The sequence below is a fragment of the Miniopterus natalensis genome, chromosome 1, assembly GCF_054644295.1.
Source record: "Miniopterus natalensis isolate mMinNat1 chromosome 1, mMinNat1.hap1, whole genome shotgun sequence".
Classification (NCBI taxonomy): Eukaryota; Metazoa; Chordata; class Mammalia; order Chiroptera; family Miniopteridae; genus Miniopterus; species Miniopterus natalensis.
This window is the reverse complement of record NC_142081.1, coordinates 43,730,665-43,753,618: the sequence shown is the minus strand read 5'-3', so window position 1 is coordinate 43,753,618 and position 22,954 is coordinate 43,730,665. Positions and strand designations below refer to the sequence as shown.

Here is a 22,954-nt window from a genome sequence, read left to right as displayed (position 1 = left end):
ATTGCCTAAGACCACTGAAGTCATCAGTGAGGATGCTGGAACCAGAATTGGCACTCTTCCTGATCCAACAGTTAGCTAATGGTCTGAATGCGGCGCATACAAACAACTACATCTCTACAGCTCAATTATAAAATATCATCTGTACAAGATCCCAGAAACTGAAGCAGCAACACAGAGAAGAGTACCAAAGGAAAAGAACTCTGACAGGATGTCAGCTGCTACAACTGGAAGAGGCCAGCTCTAAAGGCCAGGTATGCCCTTTTATGATTAGTATTGAGTTTACAGGCAGTGAAAGAAATTATACTCCAAATTTCTACTTACAAATCACTAGAAAAAACACATTTTTTTCTCTCAGAAACAATGGTATTCTTATCAGGTTCTTTAGAAATTAGCTTGCAAAATATTTTCAACTCATAATATAGATGAACTATGGCCCTAATTGTCACTAAGCCAAATTTGGGGTTTTATGGGAGAAAGCTATGCAGAGCAGGAGACAGAAGGCAAAAAGGGCATAGTTACCCAAGTTTTGAAATGAGCAAAATCTGTCTTTGGTATCTTTCCACAATTCTTTCTTTACTCTTTCCCCAATCTCTAGTATACCCTCTTTCCAGGTCTCCAGGCAGCCAATGTCCCAATCTGCCCTCAACAGTGCCAGAGCAAGTCTGTCCAAACCTCTAATCCCCAAAGTTTTCCATGTTCAAAATAAAATACCTTCTCTCATCACAATTTGTAAAATAACAACCCTAAAAAAGCTCTAATTTTCCAGTGTTGCTGATCAAGATTCTTCAGGGAAATGAATCTGATTCAACTAAATCAGGCCAGCATGTGAGTGACTAAGCTACTCACACCACCAGGGTCACTGGCACTTTTAAATGCTCAAAGTTCAAACAACCGTCAAACAGTAGAACAAGCTTAAGGGGAAATAATTCAGTGGAAGGGAGGATATTTTCGATTAGCCTGAATGGCTATGTAGGCAGCAGGCCAGTATTACCTAGGAATCTATTCCTAGGGTTAAAATCTCAAATTACTTCTCCATTTAAATTTTATTTTTCTTCAGATTGTAAACCTGCTGAATTTCTTAAATGGCTCCCATGTTAGGGAGTCTAGAGATAATACCAATTACCTCTATGATCCATATATTTAAGGATCATTTCTAAGTCTGATGATTTTATAGTGAGTACCAACTATATTTATAACAGATACTATTATATTTATAATTATCTCATAAACTCCTAAAAATTGATTTGATTACCTTCTAGGTGAGCAAGAGACTGAAAAAGTGGAAAATGCCTCTTTAATTAGCATACCAAAAGGGACTATCTGTTCCCTATTCTTCTGTTCATCCTAACCCATTATTCTCCCACCTTCATTATCCTGAATCCCACTGGAATTCAGCTAGTTATATTACTACTTCCCTTTTATAGATCAGGAAATTTTTTTTTAATTTTTAAGTAAAAAGATAATCCAGGAGCACCAACAAATATGTCTAGATCTTAAAAAAACAAAACATCCTTGAACTTACTTAGCCACACTGACTCTAGGGTTAGGTGTAATATTTTAACCTAACAGAAATTTAATAATTAATATAAATGCTATGTAAATTTTTAAAGATATAAAGAAAGTATGTTTTGCACCCTTACATGTAAAGGAGCTCTCATAATTCAATGAGTAACCCTTAAGGAATTCATTAAGTTCTTGTAATACTTTGAAAAGAAAAAGAAAATTTAAAACATTAAGAAACCTCTTCCAAAATCTAAGTCTAGTTGTAATAATATAAAGAATAATGTCAAAATTCTTTAGTCAAATATAACTCATCCAATACCCTGAAAATGTGATTTCAATACTGTCATAATTTTAGATCTCTCTAACTCCCTTGAGAACAAAGATATATTTATCCCTGCCTTTCCACAGCTACTTGCATATCCTCATACATAGCATGTGTGCATAAATATCTCAAAGGTAAAAGAATGAATGAATGGCTATAACTTCACTCTAGGATTTCAATTAAGCATGTAGAGCTATAACAATACTTCTGAAACACTGCTAAACATTACCACTTCACACAGCACAAGGCTCCATATAAAAAAAAAATTTTTTTAAACATGATACGTGCCCTAGGGATGCTTTCAATCTAAGGGAGTGTTTCCTTTTTCAAGAGAAAACATAACTTCATATTAAAATGAACACACAGCCCATCCGGTGTGGCTCAGCGGTTGAGCATCAACCTATGATCCAGGAGATCCTGGTTTGATTTCTGGTCAGGGCACATGCCCAGGTTGTGGGCTCAACCCCCAGTAGGGGACATGCAGGAGGCAGCCAATCAATGACTGTCATCATTGATGTTTCTATCTCTCTCTCCCCCTCTCCCTTCCTCTCTCTGAAATCAATAGACATATTTAAAAATAAACAAAGTAAAAAAATTAATTGAACACAAATAAGTGATATAAAATGGACTCGAACGGAAGTATTTGAGTAAGTACTAAGAAATGTTAGAATAGTGAATGCCAAACCTTCCTTGAATACAAAATAATAAATGACAAAGGAAAGTGATACCATGAAGTAGCAGGGTGATCAAGGTGGAAAGGATGGTGGCGTAAGTGAAAATTCTAAAGTAAGAGTGTGTCATTTAGGGTTGTAATTTATATTTTATTAAAAGTAAAAATCAGGTAGTACAAACAAGTTGAGAGAACTTAATAGATTAAACTTCCTATTGAAAAATTTCTTCAACAAAGATGTATGCTTACTTATGGATGATCTTAGTAGAAGGGCTTAGCTGCAAAGAAAGGCTTTCTACTTACCCAAACATCTTCCATACAACACTGCTACATAATATATCAAGTGAAATGATTGTACAAAACATGAGCATGGCTCAATGGTTGAGCATTGACCTTTGAACCAGGATATTATGGTTGGATTCCCAGTCAGGGCACATGCCCAGGTTGTGGGCTCAATTCCCAGTAGAAGGCATGTAGGAGGCAGCCAACCAAGGACTCTCACCATTGATGTTTCTATCTCTCTCTCCCTCTCCCTTCCTCTCTCTAAAATCAATAAAAAACATATTTTAAAAAAAAAACAAAAAAAACCACATGAGGGAAATAAGCTACATTTAAATTTTATTTACTAGAATATACAAATTACACTACTTTCATATGTACAGAAAGAGCACAACATTTGGATACTAATTCTGAAAATTATTTGTGTGGTAGAGCCAAAGCCTGAAAAGTGTCATTGCAGTTAAAATGTCCTTCCATTTTAGCCGTTGGGAAAATTGTGACAGATAAGTGCAAAAAAATGAAATTAGACCACCTTCTTATACCATACACAAGATTAAACTCAAAATGGATTAAAGACTTATGTGTTAGACGCAAAGCCATAAAAATTCTAGAAGAAAACATAGGCAGTAAAATCTCGGACATTTCTCATAGCAATATTTTTTCTGATATATTTCCTCAGGCAAAGGAAACAAAAGGAAAAATAAACAAATGGGACTATATCAAACTAAAAAGTTTTTGCACAGCAAAGGAAACCATCAACAAAACGAAACAACCCAATGCACGAAAGAACATTTCTGCCAATGATACATCTGATAAGGGGTTAATATCCAAAATCTGTAAAGAACTTTTACAACTCAACACCAAAAAAAATCAAACAATCCAATTTTAAAAACGGGCAAAGGACCTGAATAGACACTTCTCCAAAGAGGACATACAGATGACCAACAGACATATGAAAAGATGCTCAATGTCACTAATCATCAGAGAGATGCAAATTAAAACCACAATGAGACATCACCTCACACCTGCCAGAATGGCTGCCATCAATAAATCAACAAACAACAAGGGTTGGTGAGGACGTGGAGACAAGGGAACCATAGTGCACTGTTGTTGGAAATACAGACTGGGGCAGCCACTATGGAAAACAGTATGGAGTTTCCTCGAAAAACTCAAAATGGAACTGCCTTATGACCCAGCAATTCCACTTCTGGGAATTTATCTGAAGAAAACTGAAACACTAATTCAAAAGAATATATGCACCCCTATGTTCACTGCAGCATTATTTACAATAGCCAAGATACGAAAGCAGCCCAAATCAAGAGATGAGTGAATAAAAAAATCTTTGAAGTATATATGTTTTATACGTAATATACTTTAGGTTAAGTACTACAAAAGTGCTAATCAACATAAGCCAAAAGCCTCTCACATTTTTATTCAAGATAAAAAAGATGTTTTAGATTAAATAACACAGGAAAAATAAAAACTAAAATGATTAAAGATAACTCAAATGAAGAGTGAAGTACTTACCAATTTGGCCAGCCTTGACTTTGAAAGGAACATCCAATTCACTCTGCAGAAGGAAGAAAAAAATTTAAAGGACATCTTAAATTAGTAAGCCCTCCAAAAAGTCACCTCTGTATCATCACTTAAATACACAATCCTCTCTAAGGAAAAACTTGAAACATTTTCTGTATTTAAATAACTCATAAAAGGATGTTTTATGGCTGAAACAGTTTTTATGAACTTAAACTTTGACTTTAAAGAAAAACTATAAATAGAAACAATAGAAAAAAAATTTGTAGATAAAGAAAGTAACTGGGTAATCTGGTTGTTTTAATAAACCAAACCAAGCCAGATGGAAATTGCATAAACTTCTAAATTTTTTTTTAATTTTTATTTTTTTAATCCTCACCCCAGGATATTTTTCCCATTGCTTTTCAGAGAGTGGAAGGGAGAGAGAGCAAGAAACGTCAATGTGAGTGACACATCAATTGGCTGCCTCCTGCACAGCCCCGGCCAGCCCCGGTCAGCCCCGAAGCCTGCAACCTAGGTACGTGCCCTTGGCCAGAATCAAACCCAGGACACTTCGGTCCAAAGGCCAACACTCTAACCACTGAGCCAAATCAGCCAGGGCCCATAAACTTTCAAAATAGATGAACACTATTTATCTGAAATACTAGAATAGGAAGAGTTCTTTCACGTAAGAAAACTGAAATAATTCTTAAATAGTTCTCTCTCAAATAAAATACTTAGTAAATGAATAAACAAAACAATCTTAAAAGGCAGATTCCCAACATATTATTTGCCAAATTAGCATTTACTTTAGAATACTGACGATTACCAATCCATAATAATCTTTCATTTTCTATACTCCACACCACTAGGAAGTACAAATAACATTTTTATGCACAGAGTACTAAACAATAACTTGAGTCACAATGACCACTTGAGTTCTTAAAATTATTAAAAATTGAACCAGAGTAGCCTGTTAGGTGTACCTTGGTATATACCAATACTATCGAAATCTGGCGATGAAATACAGTACTTTAGATAACTAACTAAAATAATCAGCTTACCCGATCTCTGCTCAAGCATTCTAGGTTAACAGGAATTGTACAAAATACCAACAGCTTTTGATAAAAAGTCTTTCTTTAGACCCTAAAAAAAGACTCCTCACTGATGATAAGAGAGCAGCTCTACCCTCAGAGGGAAAGGGGGAAATAAATTCATACAAATTCACATTATACAGGATACAAACTGTAAAATATACACTTCTAAAACTGTGGTCTCGTGCTCATATTGATCTTCCTGAAATGATTTCTCACACAAAATAAGTAAAAAGAACCCATATTAAAGTAAAACCTCACCATTGTGGTTCAATTGCAATTTAAAACAATCAACAATATAAATTACAATATACTTTATATTTCATTATAACCAAAATTCATATTAGGCTAACACAGAGTTCCTATCAATTCTATGTATGTTAAATACATATTCTGTCACCGCAACTCTATTTATACTTATTTCCATCTAAAATAAATAGAGAAAAATAAGCTTTACTCCAATCACTAACAATAGAACCGTAAGTTCTAAATCTTGGGATAAATTTAAAGAGTTATAGCACCCTACATAAAGGGAAGAAAAGAAAGTTTAAATATTTTGAATGCCCACTACTTGCCAGGCTCTACTTTCCATCTTATTCAAGCCACAAAGGCAGAGAGATATTATACTGTTTTGTATTATTAACTTCACTTAAAAGATGATTAATGTTCAAAAAAATTGAGAAACTTGCCAAAAGATACACAGCTGGTAAAAGGCAGAGCTAACACTCAAATCTAGATCTTCCAGACTTCAAGGTCCATGCCCTTTCCACTATGCCAAACTTTTAAACAAGATTTAATGTTATTCCTTGTGAGAAAGTTCTACTCCTAGGATCTTCAATATCCCAAATTGGCTTCCCTGAGACGAGTCATGGGAGCATTTTATGTTTAAAGCCCTCCCTAATAACACAGTTCATCATGTAGAAATCCAACCAGAAGTCAAAGACGGGATTTTAAAATATATGGTAGATTAGAAATATGACCTATTAATTAAAGGATAAAATCATTCTTAAGTGATTTCATAAACTCAAATTAAGTCTAATATGTTAGCTAAAGCTTAACAAGTGGTGGAGGGTTGGGAGAATGGGGAGAGTGTTGTTTGGTTTTCAGCACAATAATAAATAATAAAAACTACTCTCTGAAGCCAGAGGTAAAAATTCTATTTTACCTCTTTTTTTTTTAATGATCTTAGAGAGAGCTTGAAGGGAGGGAGGGAAGGTGGGGAAAGAGGGAAGAAAGGAGGGAGGGAGGTTGAAGGAGGGAGGGAGGGAGGAGGAGAGAGAGAAAAAAAAAGAGAGAGAGAAACATTGATTGGTTGCCTTCTGCATGCACCCCAACTGGGGACCAAACCCGCACCTGGGCATGTGCCCTGACCAAGAATCAAACCCACCACCCTTTGTTGTACAGGATGACTCTCCAACCCACTGAACCCACTGGCCAGAGCTATTTTAACTCTTAATATTACCATAATATTATATGGCTGGACTTTGAATATATTTCCAAAAATACAATTATTCATTACATAAACTGTTAAGATCAAGCCTGTATTTGCCTGAAAAATATGTAAAGATAATTCTGAAGAAAAGTTTTTCACCAAGACAAAGGCCTACTACAAAGTATAGTCAAATCGGGTCAAGGAAAAACATTCCATTTCCAAGAGATACTATTTTGATCATCAGGAAGAAAATTTCTAAATCTTTAATCTCAGATTTTCCCACAGCAAATAATTAAACAAGTATTCCTTCTCTGAGTGACGCAACTACTTTATCTGGTACCTGGTACCAGATACTTACTAACCAAGGGCTTCTAAGAGCTTACCAAATTAAATGAGTAATTAACATAGTTAAAAAAAACTTACCAGAGCATTTTCTTTTATCTTTAGATTATCTAAAGCCACATTACCTTTAAAAAAAGAAGAAAAATATAAAGTTAATATACCAGGAAGTAAAACCTGTCATATGGCAGTACTAAACACTACACTAAGTGCTAAGAAGACAATGGTGAGCAAAGCAAATTCAAGAACTTAAAAAACTATTGGCACAAAAGATTTGCTATATGTGGACAAGGATTATTAGTTGTAGCAAGTTTTAGATTAGCCCAATGCAAAAGAAATTACAAAATATTTAAACTGCCTAATATTTAAATAGACAATGAGAAAGAATTTGAAAATTTTCAGCCTGAAGAAATTTAGAACAAAAGAAAGTATCCATCATTTTAAATAATTAAGCCAAAATCTCAAAATAAGGACATAAAGAGGTAACTACTAGAACAGAGCAACTATCCTGTAACTCAGGATTCTTCCTTTAATTATGTTGTCAACAAATATTTTCTACAGGAATATGGTTTTAGTCTTTTAAAACTCCAAACATCCTACCTTTTCAATGATTATTGCTTATGGTTCTAACATACTTTAATTAATCCAATTTTTCTTAAATCTGTTAAGTTACAAAAACTAAAGCCATAATGATACTGTTACATTACTCAAATTTTAAACACTGTATCTGTATTTGTCCATATATGATACTTAAATATTCTTGCTTATAGAAACTTAAGCAAAAGAAAAAGTTTTCATTTCATTTAAATCTCTAAGGGTTGATGAAATGCAATCATAAATTCTTCAGTTATACCTTTTCTTAATCACTTATGACACATTTATTTTTTTAAAAATACTATGCTTCCTATGTTCTCCATAAATATTTTTCAATCGAGTAATTTTTCCTCATAGTTATTTTGGAGTGAATTAAAAGTATACTTAATTTTATTATTCCATTGTTAGAGATTTGCTTTTCCCCAGGCCTCTTATTTACTCAAAACAAACATTTATTAAGCATGTACTCTGAGTTAGATGCCAGAAAGAGCAGTAACTAGAACAACATCCCTTCTATTGAGGAGCTCACAGCCTAACAAAGGAGATTAAATTTCTAAAATTTTGGAAATATTCTATCCGCATTCCAACAAAAGAGTTTACGGGATGCAAAGGAGGAGCACCCTCACTCTGCCTAGGGAGATCATGAACTTCACAAGAAAGTTTAGGCTAGAAAGCTGAAGAAATATTTACCAGGTGGGTAAGAAAAGCGAGCAAACAGACATCCATGAGTAAAACACATTTTAGAAACCACAAGTAAAGGTTTGGTGTAGCTGGAGGGTGTGAGAAAATAATGCGAGATAAAGGGCTAGCAGAGGATAGGCTAACAGAATTTTTAGGATGAAAAGTTCACATAGGTAACAACAGAGAGATGAAATATGTATAAAAGAGATGATAAAATCAGAGCTGTTTTAGCTCTCGTCTCCTCAGAAATAACCAAGAAACTGTCCAAACAATTTAGCTACAAGGATACTGCAATATTGGTTATAAAAGCAGGGTGGATGGATGGAGGAAGGGATGAAGGGATGGAGGGAGGGATGGAGGGATGGAGGGATGGAGGAGGGAGGGAGGGAGGGAGGGAGGGAGGGAGGGAGGGAGGGAGGGAGGGAGGGAGGGAGGGAGGGAGGGATGGAGGAGGGAGGGAGGGAGGAGGGAGGGAGGGAGGGAGGGAGGGAGGGGATGGAGGGAGGGAGGGATGGGATGGAAGGATGGAGAGATGGAGGGATGGATGGATGGGATGGAGGGATGGATGGGATGGATGGGATGGATGGGATGGAGGGATGGATAAGGAGGAGGGAGGGAGGACCTAAAGAACTAAATGTCCAGGAAGAAGGCATATATTATCATAAATCCATAATATAGAAAGAGAGGCAGACATGGAAAAATGTTCACAAAATATTGGTTTTTTAAAAAGGTTAAACAATGCCCACATTAATCCAATTTAAAAATTATATATGTACACACAGAAAACAAACAACGTAAGACTAAACACCATAATGATCACAGTGATTGTTTCCATACAATAAAGTTCATTTTCTGTGTATATGTATATTTAAATTTTTCTAAAATTGTTGAAAACTTCAAAAAAAAGGACAGAAGGAAGTAAGAAATGGGAAGAAAATACTACAGCAGTCTAATAAGAGGAAAGGGAAAGAATACAGGCAGTCAGATAGCTTCTACAATACACTGCAGAGAAATTAAAACCTGAAAAAGGCAGTAACTTCAGGGTTGAAGAGGCAGAGGCAGAGTAAAATGTTATTTTGGAAGTAGAACTGACTAAGATGTCATCACTCACCGAATGTAGGTATAATAAAGTAACTGTTGAACACTGACGTGTTTGGGAATTGGGGGGGAGAAATCCTTAAGAAGTATCATATGTACAAAAACTACATAGAATAAAAAAAAATTCCTGGATTTAATTCTTTCAGATGGTGAATTACAAAAAAATTACAGTTGGGAACTCTATTCCAATCAAAAGAAGGGATCTGCACCGATGCTAGTGCACATTTGAAGCAATCCAAACTAGTTTAACAAGGTCTAAGACCCATATAGAGATTTGCAAACTTGCTCATAAACTTTTACTGTTCTACCCAGTAGTAGAACACTACTCAACTAGTGGGTCAAGTGTCACCAGGAGTGCTCAGGAATAATCTGCATTACATATGAAGTATTTTTTAAACAATTGTTAAGGCACTAACATAATTTATATGAAAATAATAATGTCCTTATAAAATGACAGCTGCTTCTACTGCTGTGGCACTTTGGTTCTTTAATAAATAGATAGTACTTAAGATGTGAAATGCTGAAAACTACCAATATGGAAACAAGTATATTTAGAAAGTCAAACAAAAAGATAATACTGCTAGAGAGGATTTAAGGATTTTTTTAATTAATGTTTTCCAGTATTTTCTAATTTTAATAATAATCAGATACTTCTCATGTTAAAATATTATACAAATTATAAGAAATGGGGAAACAAAAACAAAGGTAAATTCTAATGTCAATATGACCTCAATATGTTTTATATAAATTGCTTCTATATCTGATATCTACCTTATCTACAGACATAAAAAAATCTATTTCTTCTACTTAGCACCTAGCAAGCAAATGTATACTTCCTCTCTGAAAAATGTGAATGTTATCTAACAAACTGTAAATGTAACAATGAAATAAGAATGATATATTGGAAAAATTATTTGCACTGAAGGAGGAGCCACTAGTCTTAACACAAAGAAAAGGGGAGGAATAGCAGCATATTTCAGATTAACACCAGGTTAAAAGTGCATTCATTCTTTCAACCAGTAGTTGAGTGCCTTATCTAGGTAAGGCACTGCACTAACAAGTATTCTTCCACTAAAGTATATGGTTTTCTGCAGATACAAATGTAGGAATTTCACTGTTTATCCTATGAATGTCAGAAATTCTGTTAAAATAAAAATAATTTATAAACTTAAAATTAAATACCATTCCTAAATATTAACCATTTTTCATTTAACTGAATTCTGAGGAAAAGATTAAGATTAGCTTTCCATTTCTACATCAAGATAACATAATTTCATACACATGCAAGCCACTTTACCTGGGATTAAGAATACATAAAGGCAATGGGAAGTTCCTAAAAACCTGGAGTAAGGGTAAATATTTGTGTCTAATCTTTAAACATGGGGGGAGGGGGGGCAGGGGGCAGGGAGAATGACTAATAACTGGAAATGGATAAACTTAACTGACAGCCACTAAAGCCAACTCTCCATCAAGTGTCTAATTCCACGAGGTCTGGAAGAGACCAAAGTAACAAACAAGTAAGGAAGTTCTATGAAGTAATTTCTTTTTATGATGGACTGAAGGCCTAAAGGTTGAGTGTAAGCAATAAATGTAGTCTGTGCTTCAGAAAAGAAGGTTTCTGATTTTGAACCTGTATGATTCTCAGTAATATACTGGAAACATTTTGGGATGAGCATACATGGCTAGGGAATCAAACATAAAGTTTCAAAGCTACTCTTGAAGAATATTTTAAACACTTTAAAGGTGGAAATACTGCATGAAAATTTATCTAATAATCTTTACAATGAACCAGAAGGTGGAAATGAAAGTAAATCCATTAAATTAGCAAATAATACCAAGATAAGCAGAGTTAAAATTATCTCAAAAAATATAATAGGAAAAGAAATGGTTGCTAAATTATAGAAAACAACCAAATTAGTACACTTATGAATAAAAAATCAAACAGTACTGGAATAATATGGAATAAGCCTGTCTAGGTCCAAGAATAACTTTTAAAACACGTAACAGCCTACAAAATAAATGTAAGAAATACAGTGCTGATGTTAAGTACCTCCAGTCAGAAATAATCTATCTGAACTTTCAGAGGTTTAGCTATACCTTTCTTATGGCACTTAACTATATAAATCCCCAACCTGATTTACAAACTCCTTACTGATTCTCCTCATAGTAGGTGCTCAATAAATACTGACTTTATTGATTTAGAATGCATATTATGCTGGGATATAAACAACTATAAGAATATAAACCTTTATATTTTAGAAAACACTCTCAAATCTATCACATTACTTGATCCTCACAGCCTCCTGGTAAAGGAGGCAGGACATGTATATTTAGCAAAAGAAACTGAGGCTTAGAGACATAAATGACTCATCTAAGAATACTATGTCAACCTACTAAGTGGTAGAGCCAGGGCTCAAATCTGATGCCCAATGCTGTGTTCAGAACATCACACTATCCCTCTTCCCCCACCAAAAAACAAACAATAAAAAAATAAAAAGAGCAGAAAAGGTAAAGGATTTTAATTCAGAAGATAATTCTATCTCCCTTGGGGGGGAAATGCCATACAAGAATTAGACTCAGCATTAAGAGGCCATGTGTAGTTGGTAGATCCACATCTGGGCATTGCATAAGAATGTGAAGAAATTCAAGAACAAAAAGAGTAACTAAAATCAGTACAACAAACAAGACCATGCCAGAGACGATGTACAGTCAAGGTTCATATAAGGATGATTACCAGAAAAAAGGACAGTGCCATAGTAGAAAACATACAAGCAGGAGATGACAACGCAAAATGGTCATTTTAGTACTTTTTTAAAATCTACACTTTTCCAAAATCTACACTTTTCCAAAAACAAAAGACAGAGAAATTCACAGGTTATGATCTACAACTATTTAGGACCACTAAAGATCTTTAAAACCTAATCTCCTGTCACTTACACATGAAGAAATTAAAGCCTAAAGTTATACAATTAATTTGTGGCAGTGCTAAGAATAAGAATCTATGTCTCCTGACTCCCTGGTCAATGTTCCTGATATAAAACATAGAAATTAATCCAAAACTGTGATTAAAAACAAAAAACGAACCAACACACAAAAATCCCATCTCTTAGTCCATGAACCAAGATTTGCATATTGTAAAATAATGAAAAAAGAATATGTAGTGCTTGGTATTTGTGTTTTATTTAAGATTTCCTTTATGTATCTATAATATAAACACTTATTTATTTTAAAGTATATGAAAATATTCATACATTCACTTTCCAAAGAAGTGAGCTAGAGTAAATGACTGATCAGTTATTTTAAAGCATAAATCAAATTATTTTAATACCTAATGTTTTAGTAAATACTGAATAAAATACTGTAGCTATTCAACCCAAATTAACCAATCTAGATGCCTTTTAATAGGAGTACACAGTGAATTGTCTTAGGAGGGGAAAGTGGAAGAGGGGGGTAGGAAACAATTAACACTCTTTCCATTTCCCTATTGAAGCAGGAAGTCTTGGCAAAGAAAGCTGGAAATCTGCCATTACCACTGAACTTTCTCCCTTTCAAGTACACTTTAGGGATCTTAGTCGTGAATAGTGCGGCAGGCAGAGCTTCCTAGCAGAAAGGTTGCCAAAGTACCAACTTACAGTTTTATTTCTAAAACGGATAAATTTTAAATTTTTGATGCTATTTAAATATGTAGAAAGGTGTTTTTGACTTAAATTTTTAGGCATTGCTTTAATTGATGATAACTGAGCCTAAACATATTTTATATTACAATACTGAACTTTCTGTTGTTTATTTTACATACTACAGACAAGCTAGTAAGAAACATGGCCTTCATTACGCCAAGTGTTGGCTGGGAAGAGAGGACTATAAAAAATTCTTCTATAAGTTTAGAAGTATCTAGATATGCTATGTTTTATGTGTCGAGGTAAAAAGAAGCAAAGATGCCTGCTTTTTCTTGCATTCTCAAGTTCCCTACAGCTACCTATCAAGACAATATAACATATTAGATTTGGATTTACAAACATCAACAAAAGGCTGGTATTTATCTTCATTTGTCTTGTCATATTTCATGACTGTGGCCTTTGCTCACCAGTATTGAGTAAAGAACAAAAGGGAAAGATACATTATTTGACTACCATTTCTTACCATAAAGGCAGAGCAAGGACCAGTATGACTTATCTAATGAAGAAGCACACTGCTCTGGCCTTGTTCAAATCACAGAAGTTTAAAGTCGGAAAAGATGACCCTGAATAACCTCTCATTTACAGATAAGAAACTAGTGGTTGCTGTTCATTAACTTGCCAAAAGCCACAAACCTAGGCAGTATCAAAGGTGGAATATTATCCCAGGTTTCCTCCTTCCTTACGCTGCTCTGCTCCAACAATATCTGGCAGCTGATGGAAAAGTGTCAGGGGTGAGGTGAAGAACAGTCCAGTAACCAGCAAAGGCGCAGCCTGGTTTGCTGAGCTACCAGCTCCTGGTCACTGGAGCCACAACTTACATCCAACACATCACAGCCTCTAAGTATGTTCTATGTGTCAAGTGGAAATGAGAGCAGCAGAACTCTGGAGGATTTTCCTGAATTTCCATAGTAAATCTATTTGAAAATTCAAATTGACAAAGGTTCTACATACTAAGCAATACTACGTAAGCAAAATTGCAAAATATCTGTCGTTTCAACATACCTTGTCAAATATTTGTTATTCTTAAAACAATTATCCTGGACACAGCTCAAATACCCAGGGGCTGTGCAGTTTATCTCCTGGTAGCAGTTTGCGAGAAACAAAAACCGAGATAAACCTTCCTACCAGCCTAAGCAGCAATATGCCCACCAGGCACTTTTCTGAACCTCTGAAAACCTGACTTACAAGCTAACTGGCAGGTAGGATAAATAATGTAAGTGTGCATTCATATGCAAGTAGGTTTTGTTTCTTTTAAGAAGTTCGTTTGGAAAATAAGAAATGTTTATCTATGTGGAGTTAGCTTTACACAAAATCATCACGCTATAGAATATGGAAACTCACAAGTCTGAAGTCTAGAAGAAACATACTCATGAAAACCTAGCTGTTTTCCACGACTCAGCTAGGTCTGCTTATCATCACTATTCCTATCAGTATTAACAACTTAAAAATTCTAATTACAGCCCAGCCAGCTTAGCTCAGTGGTTGAGTGTCCACCTATGAACTGGGAGGTCATGTGGTTTGATTCCCAGTGAGGGCACATGCCTGGCTTTAGGGCCTGTCCCGGGGAGGCCGCCGATTGGTGACTCTCATCATAGACGCTTCTATCTCTCTCTCCCTCTCCCTTCCTCTCTCTGAAATCGGTAAAAACATATTTTTTTAAAAAATCACTCCTTTACACAAAACATTTTGGAAAAAAATTAAAATTACAAAGGATTTTCACACTATCTCACAGTGTTATTTCTCCATTTCACAGACAAGGAAACTGAGACTTAAAGAATGCTTCTCCAATTTAAAGACAATATCCACATACTACTTCCTGATTCTAAACATTCAAACAAATTTCCCCATCCTTATTACTCTACAACTTCTTGTTTAATCCACATGCCTATACGTGTATGAATGTACATACAACACAATCTTTTTCCAAATTATGTTAACACAACATTTTGATTCATAAAACTACTTCCTGATATCATCCAAGCAAAGATTATGCCTTTTTAATACATCTTTCAGTCACTTCTTAAGGCATGTTTCTTGGTTATAAATTTCATGAGACATACTCTTCCTCTAAGTCCTTTTTTACTTCTTTGTACAATTTGTCCAGTGCCCTGAAGTTCTCCTATAAATGCAGAAGACAATCTCAATATTTTCCTTAGACTAGGGTTTCTCAACAAACATTTTGGACTGGATAAATCTTTGTCCTAGGGTCTACCCACTAGATACCAGTAGCACACTTCCCCCCCTTATTGTGACAACCAAAAATGTCTTAGACATTGCCTAGTTCACTCTTGGGAGCAAAGCCATCCCTGGTTGAAAATCGCTGCCTTGGCTACCTGTGTGAAGTTTTCCAGGCTGAATTCTTCCCTTTCCCAAGAAGTTAAAATTTAAAAAGAAAAAAACTGAAAAAGTCAAACTTTATAGCATATAAACTTTATTTGCTAAAGCATATAGTTTTTAAATAAGATTACATAAAAATTTCAATTCTTTATAAAACTTGTCTACACCATGGATATATAAGATTAGTTATTTTATTAAACTGACATAATATTCCCATTTGTTTACCATAAAAAGTTTAAGATAAATTTCTTCGAGAATATTTTCAAAGACAAGAAATAATCAACTCATATATTTTGCCTTTCTATTTTAATGGGGGAATTAGTGTTATAAATAAAATATTCTAAGCAATAGCTGTAAAAGCCCATGACTTCTACTTTCCTTTATAACAACCACAAAAATAAAAGGCAGCAAAACATTACAGAAGTGGGCTGATAAAGCTGAGGGAAACCCTAATTGGACTACCACTGGATATAATGCCTGAAAAAAAAAGTGGGGAGGAGGGGATTTATTTGCTCAGGTCTGTTATAAAGTTGATGTTGGCTATTGGCAGAATACCCTATTCTAAAAGGAAGAAACTGAGATGAAAGAAAAGAACCTCTCTTTTCTAATAGTTTGCCCAAAAAGAGGAGCAAAAGAAATAAAATTATGGGATTTTAATATCAGTTGTGAAAAAGTTCAAAATGCTCAGGCAGTACAGTTCCAATTTGCACAGTAAAAACGTTTACATTAGAATTACGGAGTACTGGCACTGGAAGGACCCTTAAATGTTACCTACTCCAATCCCTAATTTTAAAGGAAAAAAAAAGGAAATCTTCCAATGTGTCCATAAATTTTATTTCAGGGCAGCACTCCATGGTTCTATTAACAACACTGCCCAATATAAATATATGGCTCACATACGTAATTACAGTTAACCCTTGAACAAGGCAGGTTTAAAAAAATCTGAGTATAAGTGGATCCACATAATTCAAACATATTCAAGGGCCAGGTGTTTTTTGGTTGGTTGGTTGGTTTTGGTTTTGGGGTTTTTTTCAGTAAAAAGAAACAAGGAATAAATTTTAATGTATTGTATGTAATGCTATATAATAAAATATCATTTCAACACATAATCAACATAAAAATTGAGATATGACATTCTTCCTCCTGTGTATTTTCCCAAACTTGGTGTATACTTTACACTTACAGCACATCTCAATTGGCACTAACCACATTTCAAGGGCTCAATAGCCAATCTTTGTTGACCGAATTAAAAGCAGCCCCATCCTTTTGAGTAATTCTTTGATTTCCCTCCAAACCTGACAAAAATTCGCAAGTCTTTTGTAGACTTAGAAAGTATCTTCAGTGTCCCCAAAGCCTGACGCATCATTAATGCAAATAATTAAGCTTTTTGAAGAGGGTGCAAGCATACTAGTTACTGTCCACTTCTATACACTTAACCCCTACGATGGAAACACTGGAGTAACCGCTCGAGCATGCAGCTAATTAGTGGGGATGCTGGCTTGCATTCCTTCGTATCGCTCCGAAACAAAACTGAAAGTCTTCCTCTTAGTGGGGGGCGAAGTAAATGCGAAGGGAAGCAATCAGTTTCTCTGAAACTGACACTGCGGACACGCCTTTCGCAATGATCCTCGCCTGCCAGTCCTTCCCAAATCCTGCAATCCCAGAGAAAGAAGCCAGCTCCTGGTCGCTATCAAATGCCAAAGATAGCTGCGAGACGCAATTTCCCTTTTCTTTTTTCCTTGATGCCTCTTTATTTGAGCGTGTGCGAGCACGCAACCATCCTCACTCCACGCGGTGCGGGAGCGGAAAAGGTGGTTTTTTTTATGCTGGGGAGCCAAAGGGGCCACTCTTGAGGGCTGCAAGGGACGCCCCCCAAAGTAGGCAGGGCAGGGGCTTGAGCCTCCGGGACCCGGGCGGCGCGAGCGCGACCTGCCGCATGTCCCCAGCCCGGGCCGGTCCCCGGGACTGAGGGGAGGCGGAGGCGAACCCAGGCCTCTCGGGGCCTCGCACCCGCCGCCCAGGGCGTGGGGGCCCCGCAGAGCGCCGTCGCCGGAGGCGGAGTCTCGGGCGGCGAAAGGAAGCCCGCCCGGGCTGGAGCCGCGGCGCGGAGCCGCAGCACGGGCCCCTCCGCCCGCGCCGCCACGCGCCGGCCGCGCCCGCTCGCTTACCGCCCCAGATGCCCAGCTTCAGCTGGGACTTGTTCAGGTTCTCCACATAGTCCCCCAGGAAGCGGTTCAGCAGGTCCGCGACCACCGACTCCAGCACCATGGTGGGGCTGCGGCGGCGGGAGAGGGAGGAGCCGGGACGGCCCGGCGCGGCCCTGGGCGGCGAGCGGCTCGGCGAATGACAGTCCCTCCGGCGCCGGCCCACCCCGCGCGGCGCGTGACCGGGCGTGTGCGCAGGCGCGCCGCCGCCGCCGCCGCCGCCGCCGCCGGGACCCGAGGCGCGCGGCCCAGGCCCCTGCGCCTCCTCGCCGCGCGCAGCGTACGGCCCGCAGCGGAGGGGAAGCTGGCCCCGGGCGCCCGTCCCGGGGCGGAGGGCCTTAGGGGGGCAGGAGCTAACCGAGCGCCGGGCCCCGTGTGTGGCCGCCCGCTCGCCCCCCGCGGCCTTCCGTTGCCCTCGGGGCCGCGGGGCGCAGCCGCCTCGGGGGGGAGCTGCTGCGCGGCGCCGCCTGGAGCCCGCCGACCCCGCGCCCGAGCCCGCCCCAGCACCCCCTAAGCAGCCGCCCCTGCGGGCGGGCAGTCGGAGGCTCTGCACCCTTGCTCTGCTGCAGACACGTCGACTCTGCCTGCGGCAAAGGCCCTGCCCTTTCTGCTTCCTGAAAACACGCTTTAATAATTTAGAAGTGGGAGGTGTAGGGCCGGACCCGCATCAAACGACGGCAGATAGAATGGGAACTGAATGTGCATTTTGTTCTTAACTCGCTCTTTGACTCCCTTCTCTGTTGGATTCGTTTTTAATTAACGCAGAGCCACTTCTTAGGTAACTACCTCATTAAGAAAATAAAAACGTGGCACTTCTTTTTTTTAAGTTTATATGTGGCTTACGACTTATTTATATATCACTTTCTTCCATGCTATCATTGAACTGTCTCTGATGTAGCAAGACATTGAGAGTAGGGCTTTTATAATTCAAGGACTTTTTACGTTAGTGAAATTTACCCATTGACAAGCCAATTCTCTTTAGAGACCTGGACGTTTTTTCTAAAAATATATTTCAGAAAGCTGTGGAGATACAGTAAAGGAATGAACCTCAGAAGTGATAGGCTATTTGTAGTCCGTAGCATTTATTAAATGTTTTGCTACACCTTACATCTGAAAAACCAAGTGTGAATTGTTCTTAAACAATGGCTACAGACTGAATGCGTCCTCCCAGGATTCGTATGTTGAAGTTCACCCCACAGTATGGTGGTATTAGGGGGCGGGCCTTTGGGAAGTAATTGAGCCCTTATGAATGGAAGGTACTCTAATAAACAGACCCCAGGGACCTTCTTCCCCCATCTGCCATGTGAAGAGAGAGCAAGAAGACCACCATCTGTAAGCCGGGAAGCGGGCCCTCACCAGACGGAACTGACTGGCCCCTGGATCTTGGTCCTTCCAGCCTCCAGAACTGTGAGAGAGAAATTTCCATTGTTTTTAAACCATCCGGTCCACACTTTGTTATAGCAGCTTGAAAGGACTAAGACAGGATCAAAAAGAAAACATTTCTTAAGTTCAAAGTCTACTGGAGAAGGGGGAAAAAAGTCAAATGTCTATAATTGGTTTTATGTAAAATGGATATCAAAGAAAGAACCAATACTAACTAGTACTGTCCATACCCACCTTCCTCCTCCATTCCAGCACACAGACAGTGAATTCTTAACCATTTGTTTTTCATAGCTCAATCACCCTGACAAAACACCTAGGAGCACTTTGCACTTCTTTCCTTCACCATCCACAACCAATTAATAGCCAAACCTGCCCATTTTGCTTTTGCCATATTTCCTAAATTCTTTTTATGTCTCACCTGCACTATGCAATCACCTTCTAACTGGCTTCCTGGCGTCCAGTTTTTCCCTTCTTCATCTTTCTGCACACTGCCCGGAAGCTATTTTCCCAAAGCACAGGGGAGCTCAGGTTAGTCACCTGATCAAAAACACCCAATAACTTTACAGTGTTCAGAAAGCCCTCCTCAATCTGTCCCCAGGCAGTTCCAGTCCACATGCCCTCCTCCAACAATCCCTCTCTCCTTGTACACTCCCACTAACTATGCACTGAGGGGAATGCCATATATATATAAAGTTCTGGCTGGAATAGCCTCATGCATCATAAAAAGTTTAGAAACAATGTATGAATAACAAAGATGAAAGATGCCACAGGCAGAATAGCAGGGTCAAGAAAATGGAACAGAGGTGTGATCTGGTTGGAGAAGTGGGCAATACTAAGCCTTCTGTAATAATAATTCCTTGTGTTTCTATGATACTTAATAGTTTTGAACAAATAATGCATATGGGTGCTTTTATATGCATTATTCCATTTTATTAATACTTCAGTTATACCTCATGAGCTATCATGCCATTACTATGCCAAGGTATGCACTTTCATGTAATCATCACAAAAGATTTGTAAGATACGTAATGCAGGTGGTAGGATTGTCCCCATCTTACAGGAAAATTAAGGTCAGGAATATTTAGTGATTTATCCAAAGTTACACAGCAGGTATTCATTTCCTCCAGTTCCCTGAGCATTGCCACCCTTAGCTCTTTCAATAATTACAGTTAAATCACCACTAGTACTCAGAGATCTTACTTTGAAAGATTAATGATAGAATAGAAAACCTCAGGGTGGAAAATTTAGCTAAAAATTGTCAGTACAGATAATGCTATTACCATATAGTAATAAAAGCTTTTAAATTTTAATATTTTCCTCTTTAAGTATGTTTTATCCACACAGTAATGCCGCAAATCTTCCATACTTCTGGAAAAAAAAATTACAGCCCTTATCCAAAACAAACTATAATGTCAAGAAACACCACTAGCACTTTAATGTATAGAACAGTACCCAAAGGAATTTAGATACAGAGGTTATCTAAAGAAAAAGAACATTGTAGTAATTATAGTTCTTAAATTAATTCTGCCTAAGAACAATGAGGACAAAAAAGGCAATTACAAAACTAAACGGCAATGAAAGATTAAGCAATAAACACAGGTGAGCAAATTATTTTTTTCTGTTAAAAACAAAAGTCAAAATTAGTGACACTTTAAAAAATGACAACTCTTATAGAAACTAAAACAGCAATACAAAATCAATGAAACCAAAAGCTGGTTCTTTGAAAGGATAAACAAAATTAATGAACCTTTAACCAGACTCTTCAAGAAAGAAAGAGAGAGGACCCAAATAAATAAAATCAGAAATGAAAGAGGAGAGGTAACAGCTGACATCACAAGAAATACAAATGATTGTAAGAAAATATTACAAAAAACTATATGCCAACAAAATAGACAACCTGCGCAAAATGTACAAATTTCTAGAAACACACAATCTTCCAAAACTGAATCAGGAAGAAGCATAATACCTGAATAGACCAATAACAACTAAAGAAATTGAAGCAGCCCGGCCGGGCGTGGCTCAGCGGTTGAGTGTCGACCTAGGATCCAGGCGATCAGGGTTCAATTCCCGGTCAGGGCACATGCCCGGGTTGCGGGCTGCAGCCGATCAATGACTCTCTCATCATTGATGTTTCTATCTCTGTTTCTCCCTCCCCTTTCCTCTCTCTGAAATCAATAAAGATATATATTTTTTAAAAAAAAAAAAAAATCGAAGCAGTAATCAAAAAATTCCCAGCAAAAAAAAAGTCCTGGCCCTGATGGCTTCAACAGGTGAATTTTATTAAACATTCAAAGAAGAACTAACACCTATCCCCCTCAAACTATTCCAAAAATTTCAAGAGGAGGGAGACTTCCAAGTTCTTTTTACGGGGGCAACATTATCCTATACCAAAACCAGGTAAAGACACAACAAAGAAAGAAAATTACAGGCCAATATCCCTGATGAACATAGATGCTAAAATCCTCAACAAAATATTAGCAAATCAGATCCAGCAATACATTAAAAAAAAACCATACACCATGATCAAGTAGGATTTATTCCAGGGATAGAAGATTGGTACAATATTTGCAAATCAATAAATGTGATACATTATATAAATAAAATGAAAGATAAAAATCACATGATCACATAAATACATGTATAAAAGCATTTGATAAAATCCAGCACCCATTTATGATAAAAACTCTCAGCAAAGTGGAAATAGAGGGTTCATACCTCAGCATAATAAAGGCTATATATGAAAAACCTACAGCCAACATCATACTCAATGGGCAAAAACTAAAAGCATTTCCCTTAAGATCAGGAACAAGATAGATATGTCTGCTTTCACCACTCTTTTCAACATAGTACTGGAAGTTCTAGCCACAGTGATCAGACAAGAAGAAGAAATGGAGAAAATAAAACTGTCATTATTTGCAGGTGCCATGAGATTGTATATAGAAAAGCCTAAAGACTCCACCAAAAAAACTACTAGGTTTAATAAATGAATTCGGCAAAGTTACAGTATACAAAATCAATATCCAGAAATCAATGGCATTTTAAAAATAAAAATAAATAAAAATAAAAAATAACAACTTTGCTTGAAAATAGAAAAATAAGGAATTCTAACTTCACACTACTGCTTACCCACACCCCATTCCCCAAACCCACTGTTTGTTAAGAAAAGCAAAAGGGATTTGGGGGGGGGGGGGGAACACACAGAAAGACAGGAGAACGCTAGAGAATCAGCATAACACCATGGAGAGTCAGAAAAGTTAGGAAGGTTAAGTAGGAGAAAGCATGGGAGTGGACTGCAAGTGTTAGAGCCAGGAGAAAGCAAATATCGTCTGATTCACCTTCTTATTTGACATATGGGAACACTGAGTGCAAGAGAGAATTGAGGGACTTGCCAAAGTCCCACAAGTTAGTGACTGTCGGATATAAAACCCAAGTGTCCTGACTTCTGTTCTGCATTCTTTCCATTACCATACTCTAGTTCTGTTGAATGAGACGGACAAATCAGAATAGCAGCATTTTACTTGGTTGTAAACTCTCTTTTTCTTGCTTTCCTTGTGATCCAGCCTCCTATATATTATTTTGTTAAAGTCTGCTTTAAATTGTTCAGTTTCATTCTACTCTAAGAGCACCTCTGGCCTCCATGATTGGTGACCTATTTATGATCACTTCAGAGAATTGTTTGCCAGCTCCATGGATGTGCCTATGGCGATAGCTGTGAGCTCAGAATGACCACAGTCTTCCTCTGAATAGATTTGTGTGTTCCAGGCACAGGGCCTCACCCTGTTACACCATCCTCCCAAGTACCGAATGGCTCGTACTTCCAAAGTAAGTT

The 22,954-nt window shown here is 37.5% G+C and overlaps 1 protein-coding gene across 2 annotated transcripts in view; it reads right to left on the bottom strand.

Moving 5' to 3' along the window:
* The window catches only part of VPS13C (vacuolar protein sorting 13 homolog C), a 168,592-nt gene extending 150,755 nt beyond the window's left edge, over nucleotides 1–17,837 (bottom strand). The window contains exons 1-3 of one of the 2 annotated variants that reach the window (XM_087821106.1): nucleotides 17,707–17,837; nucleotides 7,236–7,279; nucleotides 4,302–4,344 (exon numbers count right to left, since the gene is read on the bottom strand). In XM_087821106.1, coding sequence (XP_087677232.1) covers nucleotides 4,302–4,344; nucleotides 7,236–7,279; nucleotides 17,707–17,806 — 187 coding nt within the window. In that variant the 5' untranslated portion in view covers nucleotides 17,807–17,837. The remainder of the gene's footprint in view (nucleotides 1–4,301; nucleotides 4,345–7,235; nucleotides 7,280–17,706) is intronic. The other variant, XM_087821108.1, reaches the window with a different exon arrangement.
* Between the last annotated feature and the right edge of the window lie 5,117 nt (nucleotides 17,838–22,954).